This window comes from Leuresthes tenuis, unplaced genomic scaffold (assembly GCF_036924035.1).
Source record: "Leuresthes tenuis unplaced genomic scaffold, fLeuTen1.0.hap1 SCAF_16, whole genome shotgun sequence".
In the NCBI taxonomy this organism is placed as follows: Eukaryota; Metazoa; Chordata; class Actinopteri; order Atheriniformes; family Atherinopsidae; genus Leuresthes; species Leuresthes tenuis.
Window position 1 is genome coordinate 31,616,120 of NW_027325370.1, and position 19,205 is coordinate 31,635,324.

The 19,205-nt window shown below is 42.7% G+C and overlaps 1 protein-coding gene across 1 annotated transcript in view; it reads right to left on the reverse strand.

Annotated features, from left to right (window-relative positions):
- xkr7b (XK, Kell blood group complex subunit-related family, member 7b) overlaps nucleotides 1–19,205 on the reverse strand; it is a 140,946-nt gene that overhangs the window by 27,692 nt on the left and 94,049 nt on the right. Inside the window, exon 2 of the mRNA XM_072367479.1 lies at nucleotides 18,195–18,394. Within this exon, the coding sequence (XP_072223580.1) occupies nucleotides 18,195–18,394 (200 nt within the window). The remainder of the gene's footprint in view (nucleotides 1–18,194; nucleotides 18,395–19,205) is intronic.

The window sequence follows — 19,205 nt, forward strand, 5'->3', positions numbered from 1 at the left end:
GATTTTGAATCCTTAGTCGGTCAGAACGATGTGCATGTCCCCTTTCTGGTCTGTGCAAAAACGCTGAAAGGTGTCGATTGGTCTGCCTACGGATCGGATTGTGTCAGGAAATTTCTCCTCCATTTCAGGAGACCACGCTACCGTGGATACACGTTTATTGCTCACAACGGACGAGGTTATGATAGTTATCTAATCCTTAACGTCATGGTGCAACTAGGTATGAAGCCCTCTCTCATCACACAGGGGAGTAAAATTCTCTGTTTTACAGACTGTGATTATGATTTGAGATTCATCGATAGTCTGTCATTCCTGGCTATGAAACTGAGTATGATGCCGAAAGCATTAGGTTTCAGTGATCATACCAAAGGTTTCTTTCCCCACAGATTCTCTTCAGAACAGAATTTGAAATATGTGGGGCCTTTTCCTTAACCGAGTTACTACTCTGTAGAACTCATGAGCCCCAGTGAGCAGGGAGAGTTCTACAGATGGTACGATGGAGTTTGTAAAGGCACCTTTAACTTTCGTGAACAGAGCATGCTTTACTGCAAAAATTATGTAGACATACTGTTCAAGGGGTGTGTCAAATTCCGCGAGCAATTCTTTAACGAGACGCGCGTGGACCCCCTGAAATGCATCACGATCGCGTCGGCCTGTATGAAGGTTTTTACCGCCAACTTTCTGCAGCCTAAAACCCTGGCCATACCTTCACCCGTTGATTACAGTCAGCAGAGTAAGACCTTCTCAAACGCATCCATCCAGTGGCTGGGGTGGTTAGCGTTTAGCAGAGGGATTGAGATTAACCACGCGTTAAACACAGGGGAAAAGGGAATCGGTCCTTATCACGTAGATGGGTATGCGGAAATTGACGGTGTGAGGGTAGCTTTTGAGTTTTACGGCTGTTTCTTTCACGGCTGCCCCATCTGCTATCTGCCTCAGGACACATGTCCGCTGAGGAAGGAGCCGTTTGAAAAGTTCTATGCAGAGACCCATGAGAGAGAGAGAGAGAGAGAGAGAGAGAGAGAGCTTCAGTCAGTGTATGGTCTTCGTCTGCATATCATGTAGGAGCACGAGTGGACTGAGATGAAAAAGTCCCATCCGGAGGTGATTGAATTTCTCAAGAGCTTTAACGCCCCTGAACCTCTCTCTCCCAGACAAGCGGTGGTCGGACCTGCGCACTCAGGTTGAGGTACAGTGCGGGGGTAGATGAAACTGTACACTACGCTGACTTTACATCTCTTTACCCCTATGTAAATTGCAGCTTTCCTTACCCCCTCGGCCATCCCAGAATCATCTGCAAAGATTTTGATGACCCTGACAGCTACTTTGGTTTCATAAGAGCTGTTGTTTATCCACCGCGTGGGCTGTTTTTCCCAGTTTTACCTTACAAGTCATCTCACGGAAAACTTGTATTCACTCTCTGTCGCACCTGTGCTGAAATGAATAACCAGGCAGGTGCATGCAACCACAGTGATGAGGAGAGAGCACTAACAGGTGTGTGGGTGAGTGTGGAGTTTAGCAAGGCGTTAAAGCTTGGTTATCGTCTTGCTAAAATCACTGAGGTGTGGCACTTTGACAGGACCAGTAGCTCAATCTTTGTAGACTACATACACACATTTCTTAAGAGTAAACAAGAGGCTTCAAGATATCCCGCAGACTCACTTGATGAGGAGAGTAAGCTGAGGTACGTCAGAGATTACAAACTCCATCAAGGTATTCAGTTGGATACCAGCAAAATAGAGGTGAACCCTGCTAAAAGACAGGTGGCTAAACTGTGTCTGAACAGTTTCTGGGGGAAATTTGCGCAGAGGAACGACCTCCATCAGACCACCATCGTCACAGACCCGAATGAATTTTTTAATTTCATGTTCTCGGGTAAATACAAGATAGCCTACTTCCACTTTCTAAACCCTGACATGTGCATGTTGCAGTGGACTTACAACAAACGGTGCATCGCTCCTCCCAACAAGGTAAACAATGTATTCATTGCAGCATTTACCACCGCATATGCACGTTTAAAACTGTACAGCTGTCTGGAAGTAATGCAGGACAAAATTCTCTACATAGACACAGACAGTCTGATCTATGTTGTGAAAAAAGGTGAGACTCCTCTGAAACTGGGAAACTATCTGGGTGATTTGACCGATGAGCTGGGGGGTGACACAATTCAGGAATTTGTTGCAGCAGGACCCAAGAGTTACGCCTACCAGACCAGAAATCAGAAAAAAGTATCGATGCGTGTTAAAGGCATCACTCAGACGCATGAATGCAGCGAGAAGGTCAACTTTGACAGCGTCAAAGAGTTAGTGGAGGGATACTTGGCTGACTCCAGAGAAACGGTGATCGAGACCCCTCAGCGTACCATCAGAAGAGATAAAAAGGGGTTTCTGTTAAAAAATGTGACATTCCCAAAAAAGTTCCGGGTGGTGTATGACAAGAGGCGCCTTTTTACTGACGGTACAACTCTGCCTTTCGGTTATTAAGGTATTAAGCTGGTTAAGAGGGGAAAAAAAAAAAGCCGCAATTTTCTGATATGAAGGAGATTGATTTTGACCCCAGACTAAAGACTCCTTTTTCATGTCTGATTGTGGGACCCAGCGGATGTGGGAAATCATTTTTTGTTAAAAGTGTTTTAAAAAAGTGTAACCATGTGATGGATGATGTACCTGATAATATTGTTTGGATTTATATCTCTTTCCAACCATTGTACGCTGAACTGCAGCGGCTGAATAAAAACATCAAATTTGTGGAAGGATTGCCTCATTCTTTTGAAGATGAAAATCTGTTCCCTCCTGATTGTAAGCACTTGGTTATTCTGGACGATGTCATTTTTCAGGCTTCAGACCATCCTGAAGTGGTAAAAATTTTCACACAGTACAGACATCACAGAAATATGAGTGTCATGATGTTGACTCAAAATGTATTTCATCAAGGGAAATACAGTCGCACCATCAGCCTGAACAGTAACTACCTGGTGCTGTTTAAGAATCCCAGAGACAGATTGCAGGTGAATATACTAGCCCGTCAAATCTTCCCCTCAGAGAAAGCTATTTTCCTGGAGAGCCGCACGGATATTTAATCGTCGACCTGACCCACTCATGCCCAGAACAATACAGACTGAGAACGGGTTTACTTCCTAGTCAGTGGCCAGTTGTCTATGTTCCGAAAGCATAGTAATTTATCATGTCAGCCCGTATAAAAAGGAATGCTCCGTTATTCAGAGGTCTGTACCACGCCACACCTCAGAAACGTAAGGACAGAGCTTTGTGTGAGATTGCTCTGAATACTTTAAAGGGTAACATTAAGCTATCCCCTCCCCAGTATCGGAGTTTGAAAAAGCAAAAGAAAGTTATCAGACTGCTGGCTGATAAGAGAACCGGTTTAAAACGTAAGCAGCTGGCTCTCAAAAGACAAGGAGGTGGGTTTATTCTCCCCATCCTAACGGCTCTTGCACCCGTAATTGGGGATCTAGTGGCCGGAATCGTTAGAAGATAAGATGTCGCTCAGGACGGCACAAAAGATGTTTCTCATCTCAACTCATCAGTTCAAACACTTGAGTCAGTCAGAGACTTCTATCAGACAGACGGCGGAGGATGATTTGGATAATAAAATGAGAGCGATACTCGACGAGTCAGGAATGACCTCTTATGAAAAAATTAAGAAATACGACGCCCTGCTGCAAAGATACCTCACCCTAATGAAGCGGATGACTGTGACTCTTCAGAGAAACAGTCTTAATGATCCAATACCTGAATCAGATTCCCGTGAGACGGATCGTGTTCACGAGCCCAATCAGCTAGAATTGGATGCAACGGCGAGTGAGGTATTAAAAATCCTTCCAAAACGCGATCGCAGAAATGGTGACAGATTTGAAACGAACAGCGGGGGAGACGGAAACTTTTTTGATAAAAAGAGAGGCTCCTAATATCATTAATCGGTAAGTCGAGTCTCTGGTTCCCATGAGATAGAAAGCCTCGCTGGCTCTGGTTAGTTTAACTCTCATATCCACAGAGTTCAGCAGGAGCCTTTCGCAGAAAAAAATGTCCCCAAGGAGGGGGCCCAATAGGTGTACTTCTCTGGAATTAGCTGTACAGAGAGCCCTCTGGTTTAGCCCTCTGTTTGGCCCATTATTGGTTACTATAGAGTCTATGGCGCCGGCTGTGTCTTTACAATAAAGACCAGCGCTGAACTGACTCTTTAACGTGTCTTCAGAAAAGTTTAGCAGAGTCTCGATCATAGCTCTATATGGGTGGGTGGCACTAGACTGTGAAATTAATCTATCACCCAGAGTAACATCGCATTGACTGAATAGTGTATTGAGAGGATAATTGATGATACCCACAGGTGCGTCGTTCGCCAAGTTTGTGCCGTCTGCATTGGTGATCTTCACGCGTAGATGTAACAAGGTATCGTTGAGATCCAGATAATTTTCACCATCTCCCGGTATAAAAAACTCAATCGGACCATTCTCAGTAATAGCGGATAGAGGCATAATTTCCGTGTAGATCTTATCCTCGATAGAAAGCTGGGTCATAGGGACTGAAAATAAGTCCAGTTCTGCCAGGGTGCACTCAGGGGATTTGTGACGCAAAAGAGCCATGTTTCACTCTCTTTCTCTCTCTATTTATGATTCAGTGAAATATATCCCTGCTCCGTGCAGACTTCCTCCCTTTAGGCTTGATCCTTCCAACTGACTTCTTTCTTTTGAGCGGCCTCACTATTTGTGACCTCCTCACACGTTCACCCGGCGGCCGCTTTCTTGGTCTTCGTGACAGAACCATAATACCCGATACTTCTTATCCTCCCGTCTCTGCAGGACCAGAGATCCTTCTCATGGTTTTACCTATGACATCTGAGGCAATGTTTGTAGCTGCTGTTTTCAGATGAGGCTTAGCTATAGCAAAACCTTTTTTAACAAGGGGGGCTACGAAGCGAAATAATTTTGAAAATATATAACCTATTCCGCGACCGTACATTACAGGTGCTCCATAAAAACCAGGCAGGGTACCTCCGACCTGGTTCTGGTAATAGTTTACGAAGCGGTGAGGATCATCCCTCATGTTTATCTGAACCATGTTGCTTTGTTTTGTTGTCCTCCTCCTGACACAGACACAGACACTGAGGTGACCTCTGACTGAACGTTTGCTTGATAATGACTAATGAGTCTGTGATCAACCCGTTTTTATAAATATATATTCCCTCTTACTCTCTCTGTGATATCAGAGTGAATGACCATCATTTCATAACGCGTTGTGATATCACGGGTCGGAAGTGTAGTCTCACAACGTAAGTAAGTAGTTTGTAAAATTTACCGGAGTGTTTTGATCCGTTTTAATCTCTATGTGGATGTTTTCAATATGCCTCTTTGCTACAGGTAGATAGTTGACCGGGTTAAAAGTATGCGTAATTATATCGCCAAACTTACCCTCTACTCTAACTGTTCGCAAGAGCGGGGCATAAGCATCGCCGACTATCTGAGGAGCAACCACATCGCTGTAACAGTAAAGCTGGTAGAAACCTGCTTTTAAATCCATCGGGTAAGGGGCACTCCTTTTATCAAATACGATCCATTTGCCAGGCTCCACACCTAGCATGTAGCTCAGTGGTGGATAAAAACGCAGGTGGTACTGGGCACCTGCCTGATACACGAGTCTATTTTCCACCGTGTTCACAACTAAATAAATATCAGAACCTATTTTTCTAAGGTGACCCTCAATCTCGGCTTTGAGCTGATTCAAATCCTTGAAATGTCCTCATCCTATATTCTGGCGGTAGAAGTTTTCCAGCCCCGCTTTCCTCCATTCAAAAAAAGCCTGGTCCCTGGGGGCATTATGCCATGTGTACGGATAAGAAATCTCCGTCAAGGCAACCTGCCACGAACCTTCCAAATCGATATGCTGGGCTAAATCCACACGGAAACTGGAACTGGTATTATTCTTAAAGACGTTGAGACTAGCGTTGGAGGACAGGGTGATATAAAACCCCTCATCCTCTACCGTTCGGTTCATGGTGTAATGTAGCGGGCTAGGAGTAGCGATGGCCCCCTTTATACCTCGTGAAGGTCACTGGCTCTGACCCAGCTGTTGAATTTCTCAGGCCAGTTTTTCCAACGGACAAAAACCTGTTTTACACCCCTGATGCTGCGTCGTTTTAATATCTTCTCCACTTGATACATCTTGTCTTTATTCAGTGAAACTTTTTGAAGTTCCTCCGCGTAAAAGGAACCTTCAATAGCTTCTCCATCAAAATCTTTGAGTTTGTACACAGGGGGAGATTGTGCAAGCTGCTCAGTCACTGTAAACACTTCATCTGTAAAACTTTGTTCATATTTCTTGTCAAACACGCCTCGCAGTTTAGATATTCTTACAAGATCTCCTTTTTTAAACTTTATCCTTGAGTCCTTGCAGCGTCGATCGCGTGCAGAGCCGTACAGGTTCTGAAAAACTTTAAAGGTGTTTTCTAGAGTCACCTCTACAGGCTTCATTTTGATGCTCGTGTGGCAACTGTGGTTGTAACCTTCCACGAGATCCTGCAGGACGTCGAGTTATCGACGTGTGTTATTAGCAGTAGAATATCTCCACATCCTGGTTTTTAACTTGCGGTTAAACCTCTCAATCACAGATGCCTTTACCTCGCTCGGAGTAGCAAAATGCACAACTCTGTGGTTCTCTAATAATGCCTTAAATTTTTTGTTAAAAAATTCTTTCCCCGCATCAGTTTGAAGTTTTTTAGAGGTCTCGCTTTCTCTAAAAACGGATTCAAAAGCCTTTACCACCTCTGCGACAGTTTTTCTCTTTGTAGTGCAAACGTAAGCCTTTTTTGAAAACACGTCAATGACGGTTAATAGATAATTATACCCGTCATTGTACTCAGACAAGGCCTGCATGTCGCAGAGATCTGCTTGAAATTGTTTTAAGGGGCTGGTGACAAAAACTCTGTTTCTCGGAAAATGTATTCTTCCAGGTTTATGTAGAGTATATGCATCTTGCTCTGATAAGAAGTCTTGCACTTTTTCACATGTGACTTTCTTACCCGTTTTGTCCTGTACAGCTTTACGCAACCTCTCTACTCCCCCAAAACTACCAGGGTGGATAGGATCGTAGAAAACCTTTTTCATTAACCTCGTTTCAGCCATCTCACCTTATACAAACTCTGGCTTGTAATGACAGAAAACACAAAACTCAAGTATATTTCAACCTTTTATTTTTTCTCTAATGTGTGATAATACACACACACACACATACAAATGATCACAAAAAGCAGGAATGCTAGTAATATAGGATTTAAGAAAAGTTAAATGTTATAACAACATCACATGATTACAATATTAGTCTAAACACATACAGCTGATGGAAAGAAGGAATGTTACACCCTTCTTTTAACCCTCCCAGAACTTTGTCATGGTTTGAAGCTGCTGCAATTTCTTTACATCTTCTCCAATCAACTGCTCGTACATATCATGTATAGAAGTGTTGATTTGTTTCACCAGAGTTAGTTCGTACAAGTAAGCTTCTGCCACAGCCCTGACTCTGGCATCATCTTCACAAATGTTACGCGCAGTTAGAAGATGTTGAATGGAAGCAATGAATCATTGATTATAAAGTCTCCGCATCAGAGTGTAGTAATGGTCATGAAAAAAGTCGTCCTCGAGGACATCCTTGCACTGATGTTGGCGTAAACTAGGGTGATCGACACTACACCCGTAGCATGATTCAATCATAAATTTTTTGATGGTCTCATTCAAGAGGTGTATCACTGCAGTTTTCACAACTTTGATAAAACCTGAGGGGACCCATCCATCAAATTCGTCCTCACCCTCTCCTCCCCCATGTTGAGTGTCTGCAGGGGACCCCTGGCCTGGTGGAAGCTGAGAGTCCTCCATTTCGTTAGATTTAGCTTCCTCCGTTGTTACGGCCATGGTGGATCCTATCGGGTAGAGCGTTAAGCAGCGGTCATCAGGCGCCGAATTTGAGAACTCGATCTCGAGAGAAGAGGAGGAGTTGGAGGAGAAGAAAGACTCAGACGAAGTCGCTGGGGAAGGAGGGTGATACGGCTCCAGGTAGTATCTGTCGCTGTCTGGTGATCCAAACTGCGGTGATGTGGATGTTGCAGAAGGGGTCCCTGTTCGTATCAATAGCGACGGAGAAGCATTCTCCAGATCGCGGTCAGTGATCTCCTCGCACAATGTCTTCTGGACGCTAGTTCTCATCCTGTTCCTCGTGTTGATCGGTGTATGACCTGTGCTGGAGTGTGTCCTTATAAACCTGAAGGGGGTGTGGTTATTGAGGTTGAGGAGGAGGGTTCTCAGCGGAGGGAGGTCTACACAGCCAGGGTTTTCTTGACTGCTAGAATCTCACCCCAGTTCTGGCAACTGCGGAACAGAATGGAAACTCGATCCGCTATATCATTCATCTTCTCCACCCAGGCTGCATGAGGTATTGCTAACAGCGTCCTAAACACACCACAGTCAGAGTTATAACACTCAAGAACAAAAAGATCCCCCTCTTCATTCTTATTAGATTTCCGGTGGCTTGCACGGAAGAACCAACAGCCTGTAACGCCTGTTTTTGATTGCCACACAGCAGTGAAAAACATCCTTGTTTTGGCCAGCTCAGCATCATCTAGAGGATTCTTCAGTCTCGGACTCTCCAGTCTCGGCCGTTTGGCTGCAGACGTTGCTGGGATTTCTTCGGGTTCTTCTTTCACTGTTAACACCTCCTCAGCCGAGCCCTTGCCTCCTTCTATATGACGCGGTATCGCTAGTTTCAACACTCCCCAGTCGTTGGAAGTTAGCATACCCACAGTGGTCAGAGGTCCCGGCTTCTCACCACCCTCGTCAAGCTGATACAGACAGAGGTCACCTGTTTCATACATGAACACATAGCCCCATCTTCCCCGCAGTCCATAAGGCTCCAGTGACCATTCTTCCCGTAGAGACACGGGCGGCGGTTGCTGCGTTCCGCACAGAAACACCATCCTTTTCTTGGGAGCCTTTGGTATCAAGGGCTGATCTTCAAATATTGTTACCGGAGTCTCACAAATGAGAGACCACAGAGCACACGTCCTCTCCGGTGCCTGCGTAGATTTCTCCTCTACACTCCCTCTGCTTCTTGTCTTTGGCATCTTGAATCAACTATCTTTCACCCCAAAGTCGTTCTCTACACACTGACTGTCTCAGGGTTTTTATCCTTTACTCGAAACCCCTCCCCTGTCCACCCATGGGCCCTCAAACCTGGGGTCGAACAATACCCACCCCACACATCTAATTATTTTCCCATCTTTACCTTACAGGGACCGGTCTTTGAAGCTGTTAAAATGTTGAACTACAACTTAACCTTTTCTATTAACACTTTCTCTTATTTAAACATTCAACTAATATATTTCTCACAACCTCCTGACTTTAGCTGTAATCATTCTTAACCCTAGCCATAAACACCCCCTTCCTTAGATGTCAAAGACCTCTTCAACAGATGGCTAATCTATGTCAAACAAAGGTCACACGTCAAAATAGCTTGATCGATCGATAAGAGGTCAAATGTCATATCCCCAGATGTCAGCAAACGGATGTCAAACAAAGGTCACCTGTCATATTAATTTGATTGATCGATAAGAGGTCAGAGGTCACCTGTCAAAATGAGTTTGATCGAAGGTATCCTATATTACTCTCTGAGGCTCAAGACTCATCGCATCCTCTCCTTATGACACACACTCATCACGCTTGCACATGAGAGTCATCAAGGGATCGTCTGCACAAAGCAACGCCTACGCGACCTCTACTGGTGGCCCAAGACGGACTCACAAGTACAGTCTTGCATCGCTTCATGTGTACTCTGCCAGGCTAATGATAAAACAGCCTCTACTTGCCCTGCTCCTTTGCAACCAGTCTCACCGCCTGATGGGCCATGGAAGAAACTTGGCCTTGACGTTGTTGGACCCTTTGACATGGCAGTTTCTGCCTGCAGATATGCTATCACGGTCACAGACTATTATTCCAAGTGGCCTGAGCTGTCCTTTTTACATGCTGCCACTAATGTGGATATTATTCACTTCCTGACATCTGTTTTCTCTCGTCATGGTAACCCAGAGAAGATTGTTATGGACAATGGTCCTCAGTTCACTTCTGAGACATCTCCCATAGTAGAACATCAGTCTACTATCCAGCTGCTAACTAAGCTATTGAGAGATTCCATCGTGCCCTGAGAAGTTGCATTCAGACTGCCATTCAACAGGCACAACCATGGACTAAGACTGTTATGAACTGGCTCCAGGAGTATCATGCAACGCCACATGCTGCAACTTCCACCTCACCATATGAACTCCTTAACGGCAGGAAAATGCACACCAAGTTGGATATTCTTCCTCTGCCGTCTACCATGAGAGTTAGGGTTAGGGCTAACCCCTAACCCCTAACCCTAACCCAAACTCTTTCTTACTGAGTGATGGGAAGACTTGGAATGCCTCCCATCTGGCCCACACTCCTCCTGTGGCTGGACAAGACCGTGACACATCTGGACTGTTGCACACAGGTGTTAGTCATTCCCCCGCTCCCAGACAGCCACGTGCTAGACACAAGTCCAAGTGGCAAATGTCACGTCATAGGTTGACCAACAGAAAGCTGAGATGATTGCAATAACCAGATTATTACAGCTAAGACACTTGACAAGATTCAGAGTATTACTGTTTATGCACTAGACATTAGTGAAGTTAAGTTAGGGGTAATTCTTTATTTACAATGATGTGCACTGTTATATGTTATATGCACCTTGCGTAAAGTTACCTTATTGCAAAAGGATTTACTTATTACAGTTTGTTTTCCTTACAAGTATTCACTTTATATTGAGAGTATATTATTTTACAGAGAGGAGATGTTGTGTTCCCCGATTGTATTGTTGCTGCTTCATGACACTAGGTGGCAGTATTGTTAACACATACGGGTGAGATCACGGGAAAGAAGAACAGAGAAGAGTTTAGAAAATGGCTACTACTGAAGTGTAGGCTACATTAATCTGTTAAACTGTTGTACCACTAGTCTGTGAAGTAAACAGCATTTCAGCTCTACACCCTGGCCTTGTTATTGCATGCAAACACTACAAACTACATCCTACCAGACACAGATAGACTTAATATTCAGCAACAAGCCCTGGAATTGCTAAAACATTTAATTTCATCACTGCTCTATCTGATCATAATTTAATATTAATGTCTAGAAAACTTTTAAAGAAGCGTCTTCATCATTCTTACAAAGATATGGAACAACTTAGAATCCCGAAGACAGAGTTTGTAAATTTTGAAAGAGCAGTGCAACAGACCAATTTGGTAGATATACTAAATAGAAACAATGTGGAAGCAGACTGTATATTGTTTGCAACCAAGTTAGGCAATCGAGTGAAGGAGTTCACTCGAAAAGTTAAAAAAAGGGGGAAAAAATAAGAATAACACACTTTCCTGGCTAAATGATGAAAAGAGCTCTGAAAACGAAATCAAGTACTGATAGGCTTAGGTGTGGCTTTTCAGCACACCCACTTTGCCGACTTGTGACAGATCACTTCTTTTCCAGCACAAACCCAAGGTATTTGGATTTCTGCTTAATTCTGCGGAATTCTCCACAGCACATCCTCAAGATAGAAGAAGTGATCCTCCCAATCATCCAAGCATGCAGCTGCATGGGACTATTGGCCCTCAGCAGCTCATCCACTATTCTCTGAAATGTTGCAGGTGCCCCAAGCCAGCCAGATAGGAGTACTCTGAACTGAAAGTGTCCAAAAGGGGTTTGGAACCCTGTTACCTCCGTATTCTCCACTGTGAGCAAAATCTGTCAGTACCTCTTACAAAATTCGAAAGTGCTTTTTATGCTGCACATAGCAAAACTGTGATTTAGAATTTTTTTTCCTCTCGGACATTTAGGAGGACGTCAACTAGTTTGCACTCAAGTGAAATGATCATTAGCCTGCACATGTAGCTCTCAGACCTGCCACGAGCTGCCCAAAGCACAGTTTAACACATTAAATATTCATGTGTGTTAATCAGGCCAACTTGTCTGAAATTAAACATAAATCACACTGAGAAGACATTCAATTTCAGCTGAGGTATAGCTGCAGCTTGACTTTTCATTTTCAATTTTGATAATTTGTTGGTCCACAAAGCATTAGAGAATGTTGTTCGTGATGTGACAGTATCACAAACTATTTCTTTTTGATTCACTAAAATAGCTCATGGACAGTTTATCTAATGCTGGGCTTACACCAAACGATTTTCACAGTCTCAGACTAAAAACTGACAGTCTTTAGGTGTCTAACTGGAGTCTTGGCGCGTTCCCGTTATCTCGATCGTTAAGTTTAAGGTGGTCAACAACAAACATGTCGGCGGACGTAGAAGAATGAGCGACAAGCAGGCGAAGGACACACAGACCTTGCTGTCCCCGCACATATAGCCAAGGCCGTGACATATTCTGTGGCGTTTTCTCTTCTTTTTGTTGGGTTTTTCACTACAAACCACTGCACAGACCAGAGCAGCTGTAGCTGAAAGCCGCTTCTCCTCCATTTTTGTAAAAAAAAAAAAAAAAATCTAAAAAAATGTAGTTGTAGTCTTGTAAATAGACCCTACAAGATTCACAGTCTTTGTAAAATCTTTAGTCTGAGGCTAGTTTGGGACTAAAAACTCTAAACACTAGTCTTTAGATGTGAGCTGATAGTCTTTAAGAGTCTTTCCTAAGTCTTTACAAAGTCTTCTGGTGTGTGGGTAGCATTAGATGTGTTGTTTGTAGTAGCGTTCATACACAGATGACCATCGTACTCCAGTTTTGGATGCACATACATGGTTTATACTGCAGACTGTTAACAAAGTGCAGTTACTGATTTTCGTCACAAGAGGGAGAATACGGCTTAGTGAGCACTCAAATATGAGTTGGCAAACAGCTTACATATCTAGTGCTATGCTGTGGGCAGAGCGATGTTAACATTAAACTGTCATGTCTATTTGTTACAGATGATAAGTAAAAACAACGGTTAAAGACTTTAAAAGACAATTGACATGAGCCTTAACTGAAATGTGTGCAGTATTATCATCAGTCCCCCCCCCCCCAAAAGGTCTAGTCTAAAAGAATGATGGAAAAATCTAGTAACACTTGCCTAATGCTTCCTCTGCTGACATCAGAGCTCTATTTTGTAGATTAAAAGAAACTCTTATAGCACTGCACCCTAGCTACATGAGTTCTTCCTTTGCTAATGATCCACCACTCTACAATACTTAGTCTGGATCAGCAGTTAATATTAATCCAGCTGACAGATAGGCAGAACCAACTTCATGCCATGCAGTCTCACACCAAGATGTGAAACAGAATCGTCGGTCCACAGCAGTCAAAGCTAAAATATTGTAAAATTGCTAAACTTTCTAGGCAATAAATTTGAGATATGACATCTGCATTTCACCATAACATGCCAAAGTTTTACTTTCAAATGTAAAACTACTACATTTTAAGGCTCATTTTCCTTTTCAAATTGCTTACAAATCATTAAATGAAACTGGTAAGCATGTTACAATAACTATCCTCAGCTTTTAACTTGTCTCTCAGCCTCCACCTGTCCTCCACCTGAGAGGGTGATAATCAAGTTTGTCATCCCTTTAACTATAGTCAGTTTTTTCACCCTAAAAGCTACAAAAATTTGCTTTTTAATGGAAGTACATATTTAGCCATACTTCACTGAAAGTGCTCTTTTTTTCTTCACAATATTACATTTGTAAAAAGCCATTGAACATATGGTTGAAAAGCTGATTTTGCTGGAGTAGATGTTTGAGAAGTATAAAAACATCGTTAACTATGTATTTTCTTCTAAAGCGTGACTTTAGCCAATCATCCAAAATGTACGGCCACAACACATCCAAATCTACTAACAACACGCAAATATACCCAAACCAGTTGGAATCATGGAAAAAGTGACAGATGGAGTTTGTTGTGTTTGAAAAACTCAGCAAATGCCATATTTTGGAAAAACTGAAACAACAAATGTTTCTAATTTGTACCTAACAGATGACTTGAATGATTAATTGGCAGGACTGATTAATCTGATAGACACGAATGACCAGTGGCACTTTATTTCCACTGTGTGTGAGAGTTTGAAAAAGTGTTCTTGTGTGAAAATATAAATGCTCATTAACAGACAATAAATGACCAAAACAGACAGGAACGTTTAAGTATGGGGACTTGCTGTCCTCTGGATGTGTTGTTGTCCCTGTGGTGGGCTTCCCGGGTTCTGTGCTCCGTTGGGGCTGCTGGTGGCCTGGGTCTTTGCTGGAGAGGGCTGTGGATTGTGGCCCTATACACTCATAACTAAGCATGATTATCATGTGGGACCTGTGCCATGTGTATTGCATGTTCACACACACAAGTTGTTGTGTTATCCTGTGGTTTCATGTCATCTATATCCACAGTTGTGTTGTATGCGATTGCCGCTACTTGTGCTTTTTTATGTGCGTTTGTTTTTTCTCCGCTATCAGGTGCTCCTGGTGGCCCACAGAGGCCATGGATTGTGCAGCTGGTTGTCTGGTTTTTCCTATTTCTGTTTCTTCTTCTTTGGTCTTTCTATTTCCCTGTCCCCCGGTCAGGGAATGGTATTCAGATTACAGTTCTGCTGCCATGATGCTGGACAGGACAAAGGGGTAAAAAAATAAATTAAACAAAAAAAAAGGAATGTTTCAGTATGTATGCGTGTGCACTGGTACTTGTATTTTTGTGAAGTTATTGTGTTTCAGACTGTGAAACAAAGGCTGTTTGGCATGTGGGAACATTTAGTTTCTTCTCGTGGTACCGTGATAGTGCAACAAGTCGTGAAATTTCCTCGCCATTAAATATTCCACAGTCAACTGTCAGTGGTACTATAACAAAGTGGAAGCGATCGGAACCGACAGCAATTCAGCCACGAAGTGGTAGGCCACGTAAACAAAAACAAAAACATCCAGACTATACTCCATGGGGAGTACAATGTGGGGCCGGGGAAAAAAAACCTCAGAGCATCAAGAACAGTAACAAAGGTCACTATCCAACGTAAAAACCTAAAACATAAACATTTGCTCGTTTCACACATAAAAAACGCAAGACATACGATGGCATGGGATGGGGGTAAGCCCAGAGAGTTTCTATGTCTGGCTCTCAACCAATGTTTCAGTTCACAAGATGTCATCGTGATACCACAGCAGGTTGCCATGGAGAAGTCCTTGATTGGGTCCCAGTCGGAGTCAACAATCACCAGGTGTCCAAAGAAGGGAGGGGGAGAAGTAGTTCAGAGCGTCTCACAGCAGTGATTTCAGGAGAATTGTTACAGCAGCGGCCTTGGCCGAGGCCGTTGCCAGGAGAGCAGGAACGTAGATTAGATTATGACAGTTGGTTAGGGCGAGTTGTCGTTTTCAATGGACACGACTCACTCCGTTTGTCCATTCTGGTCACAAAAACGATCCATACGACTTTGCAAAGCCACCAGCTTCACTAAGATGTTTTCCATATTGCGGTTAATGACCACCGATTCAAACATGTCGGGCAGCTTGGGGCCTTTGACCGCTGTCTCCGACTTCCGAATTTTGCGATACACCAGGGCAATGCCTAATCCAATCAGCAGAAAGCCCGTTATCATGGTTCCGAATATGTAAAGATCCTTGATGTCTTCAACGGAAAGAATTAACAGGCACACGACTCTCCACTTCTCCCAGGAGTCCCTCGTGTACCCAGCGGCAAACGTTCCGTCGGGACAGGCGGGTTCCCCTGGACCCGAGCTTCTTGTAGCAATGATTTTGTTAATTACGTTTTAGAGACCAGTCGATCAATTCCATGATTTAGTTTGAGAGCAATGCGGAGAGAGGCACTGAAGTTGAGACAGGACCGGACAAGACAAGAGAAGCAGGAGAGATATGGGAGAGGGCAGAATCATGAGAGAGCAGAAATGCGACCGCCTTCGGTGCGAGCCGGAAGGGAATGAACTTCAGCAACTTCAACAATTAGTCCAATAACTGGAAAAAGCCGAAAGGTTTTACTATTTTGGACTGTGTGAAAGTCACCTAATCAGTTACTTTTTACATTTACAGAACAATGTAAATTTTAGTGTATATAAAAAAATTTACCAATATTAATAAAAATAAATCAGTAATATTCACAGACAGTTATGTTCAAATAATCTCAACTACAACATGTAAAAGCTGGCCTTTGTGGATGTTTGAACAACTTGGACTAGTTCAGTGTATGCCAAGAGATGAGACTGCCTAAAAGAAGAATTGGTACAAACTGTCTCCGACTAAACTGAGACAACGCAAGAGAAATGTAAGTATTGGAGAATCAGGAGAGTGCATTTGATAAAACAGGTAAATGTAAAAGAGATGTAAATTCCCTTTTCCAAAGGGAGCCATTTTACCGTCTCTCTTTTAACCAAAGCATGTCATCTCAGGAAATTGTGAAAAAAGGACACGTGTCTTCTTTAATGTTGAGACATAAAAACAAATGTTCAAATTGATGTTAGAAATAAACCAAAACCTCCGCTGTAAAAGTGCACTTCTGATGTTGCAGTTGATCGGAGTGGGACGACAGTTGTAGTGGATCTACCTCACATACAGTAGGGAAGCAGACCGAGTTAGAACCCAGGAACCAACACAATAATACTGTTGAAGGGACATGAATGTGCTTCTCGTGACTAAAAATATTTACACTTTCTTTCCCTAAGACACACAGAGCCGGGTTCTTTCATCACTGTCAGCCATGCATATCAAGAGTCATTCAGTGTGTACAGTGGTTTATCCCCCATTCCTCTATCATGCTTTGGAAATGAGAGTTCTGAAGAGTTCAAAGTTAACCTGGTCTTAAAAAATAATATATTGATTATTAAAATATACAGATGTTGGAATTTAGTTAGTGTGTGTATGTTTTTGCAGGCTTCTTGTCTTCTGCCACAAGGTGTACGAGTTTTTGGAGAGCGACTATGTGTATGTGTGTTGTTTTGTCACCAAAGACAATCTAAGAAGTGCAAAGAGTGAATAGAGCATGGAATGTGCATTCACACACTTGTTTATCTAAATATCCTCCCAGCAACATGGATTCCAAAATAGCTCTCTGAAAAGCATTTTGTCTATCCAAAATGCCGCATCTGACAGAAACTAGCGGGACACATGTTTCTTCAATATTAGCTTCTCTTCATTGACTCCCCTGCAAAATCTAAAATACAGTTTAAAATTCTTCTCACTTATAAAGCTTATACTAAACAAGCTCCTTTCAAACTACATAATTATATGTTTTCCCAACACAGCACTTTGCTCTCAGGCTGCAGGTTTCCTTGTGGTTCCCAGAGTTTCTAAAAGTAGAATGGGAGGCAGAGCCTTCAGTTATCAGGCCCCTCTCTATGGAACCAGCTGCCTGTTTGGGTTCAGGAAGCAGACACCCTCTCTACCTTTAAGACTAGGTTTAGAACATTCCTATTGAATAGCTGGCTTGGATGCCATTAGATATTTTTGATATATTTTTAAGGTAATCTCATGAAGGGATAGAGGTTTATTCGCAGTATAGAGTTTCAAACAATTGGTTACAGAAACATTTTCATCAGTGCAGTACATGAAATGAATAGTTCTGCTCCCCCCCCCCTTTTTTTAATGCCATCACACCAAATACCACCCTTTTGTCAAAGCTGGTTTCTTGGACACATGCAGAAGGCATCCTTTGCCATCAGTTCTGTGAAGCACCAGTAGGGACAATATTAGACACAAGGAACTAATCGGTTAATGTCTTTCCTGACCATTCGCTGTTCAACAAATGACAAAGTTCAAATGAGGAGATTAAAGGAGTGATGTTGTGACAAATTGTAAACTGAAACCTGCTAATTACACCAGAGGCACAAAGGCCAGTTTGGTCCCAACAAAGCAGAATATGGTACTTTGGAAGTGAGACTGGGAAACTAACACATGCTGACATAATTTAAAAGAAATGTGAAATGGGCAGTCACAGTATAGAGCCCGTTTCAAATCAAATGTATTGCGTTTTGCTCTAGTTATTCATAACCTATAGCAGAAAACTTAGCAGCTAGAATTTTACTATAACCAAGAATAGGGTAGGGTTAGGGGTCGAGTTTTAATTAACAGAATTATCACTGAGTTTCTTGTTCTGTTCAGATTACAAACAACAGTCCATAAACCAAACCTTTAAACACAGAGAGGAACAGCATCTCTCTAACCTTGCAGAGGGAGGACAGTGTTTCCATGGATCATGATACTGAGCTGCAGGACGAGCTGCGGGGCAGACTTCAGGAAGGCCTCCAGCAGGCGGAGCATGGTTATGTCAGCACTCTCAAACATCAGCCGCCAGTGGAAGTGACGGCGGGGCCCGTTGCTGTGCCAGCGACTCTGGGCACCCAGGTAGAGGGCATGGATGTATCTGATGATGAGAGACAGAACTTTTTAAATAGTGACACATTGCTTTTAACTCTTTAAAAATGTCAGGTATGTAGGAGGAAATTACATAATATGCAGAATGAAAATTGAGGAGCAAGCCTAAGCTTCTTCAGCGGCACTGCATCAAGAATCATCATTCATCAATAGCTGATAGAACCACATCATGTAATCCGTTGAATCTCTTGTCCATGTGGTCCACATAGACAATGTCCTTCTGTCACAGAAATGGGTTGCTGTGGAGCGCTTGGCATAGGTAGGACCCGGATGCAGATATTTCAAAGTAAAAGTTGATTTATTTAAAAGAAACTGTGTGGCTGAGCCAGTATACAAAAACTTGACTATATTTATAAAAAAAAAAAAAAAAAAAAAAAAAAAAAAAAAGAAACCTGACATGGAAACCATGGACAACCCCAATAACATGACTCATCGGTCACGGTGAAGTGAGTGAACGCAATGACAGGGCAAGGGAAACCAAAGGAAAACATGACAAAACCAATGACTAAACCAAGAACTAAACACATAAAACCAACAGACGTGACAAAATCTAGATCCATTACATGCTTACTGTTCAGCTCTGTTTGTTTAGTTTCCACATTGCAGTGGGTCAGCTGTTGCACACTTCTTTCCGAAAAGTCTTGAAGGAAATAGTAAGGTATAATACAATTTATGCATTTATTTATTTATAATTTGTGTTGGAAATAAATGTTTGTAAAATTGCTTCTGGTATTACCCAGTATGAGCACTGATGCATCATGGGAAAAGATAATGCCAGACAGAAGAATAACAACAGAAGT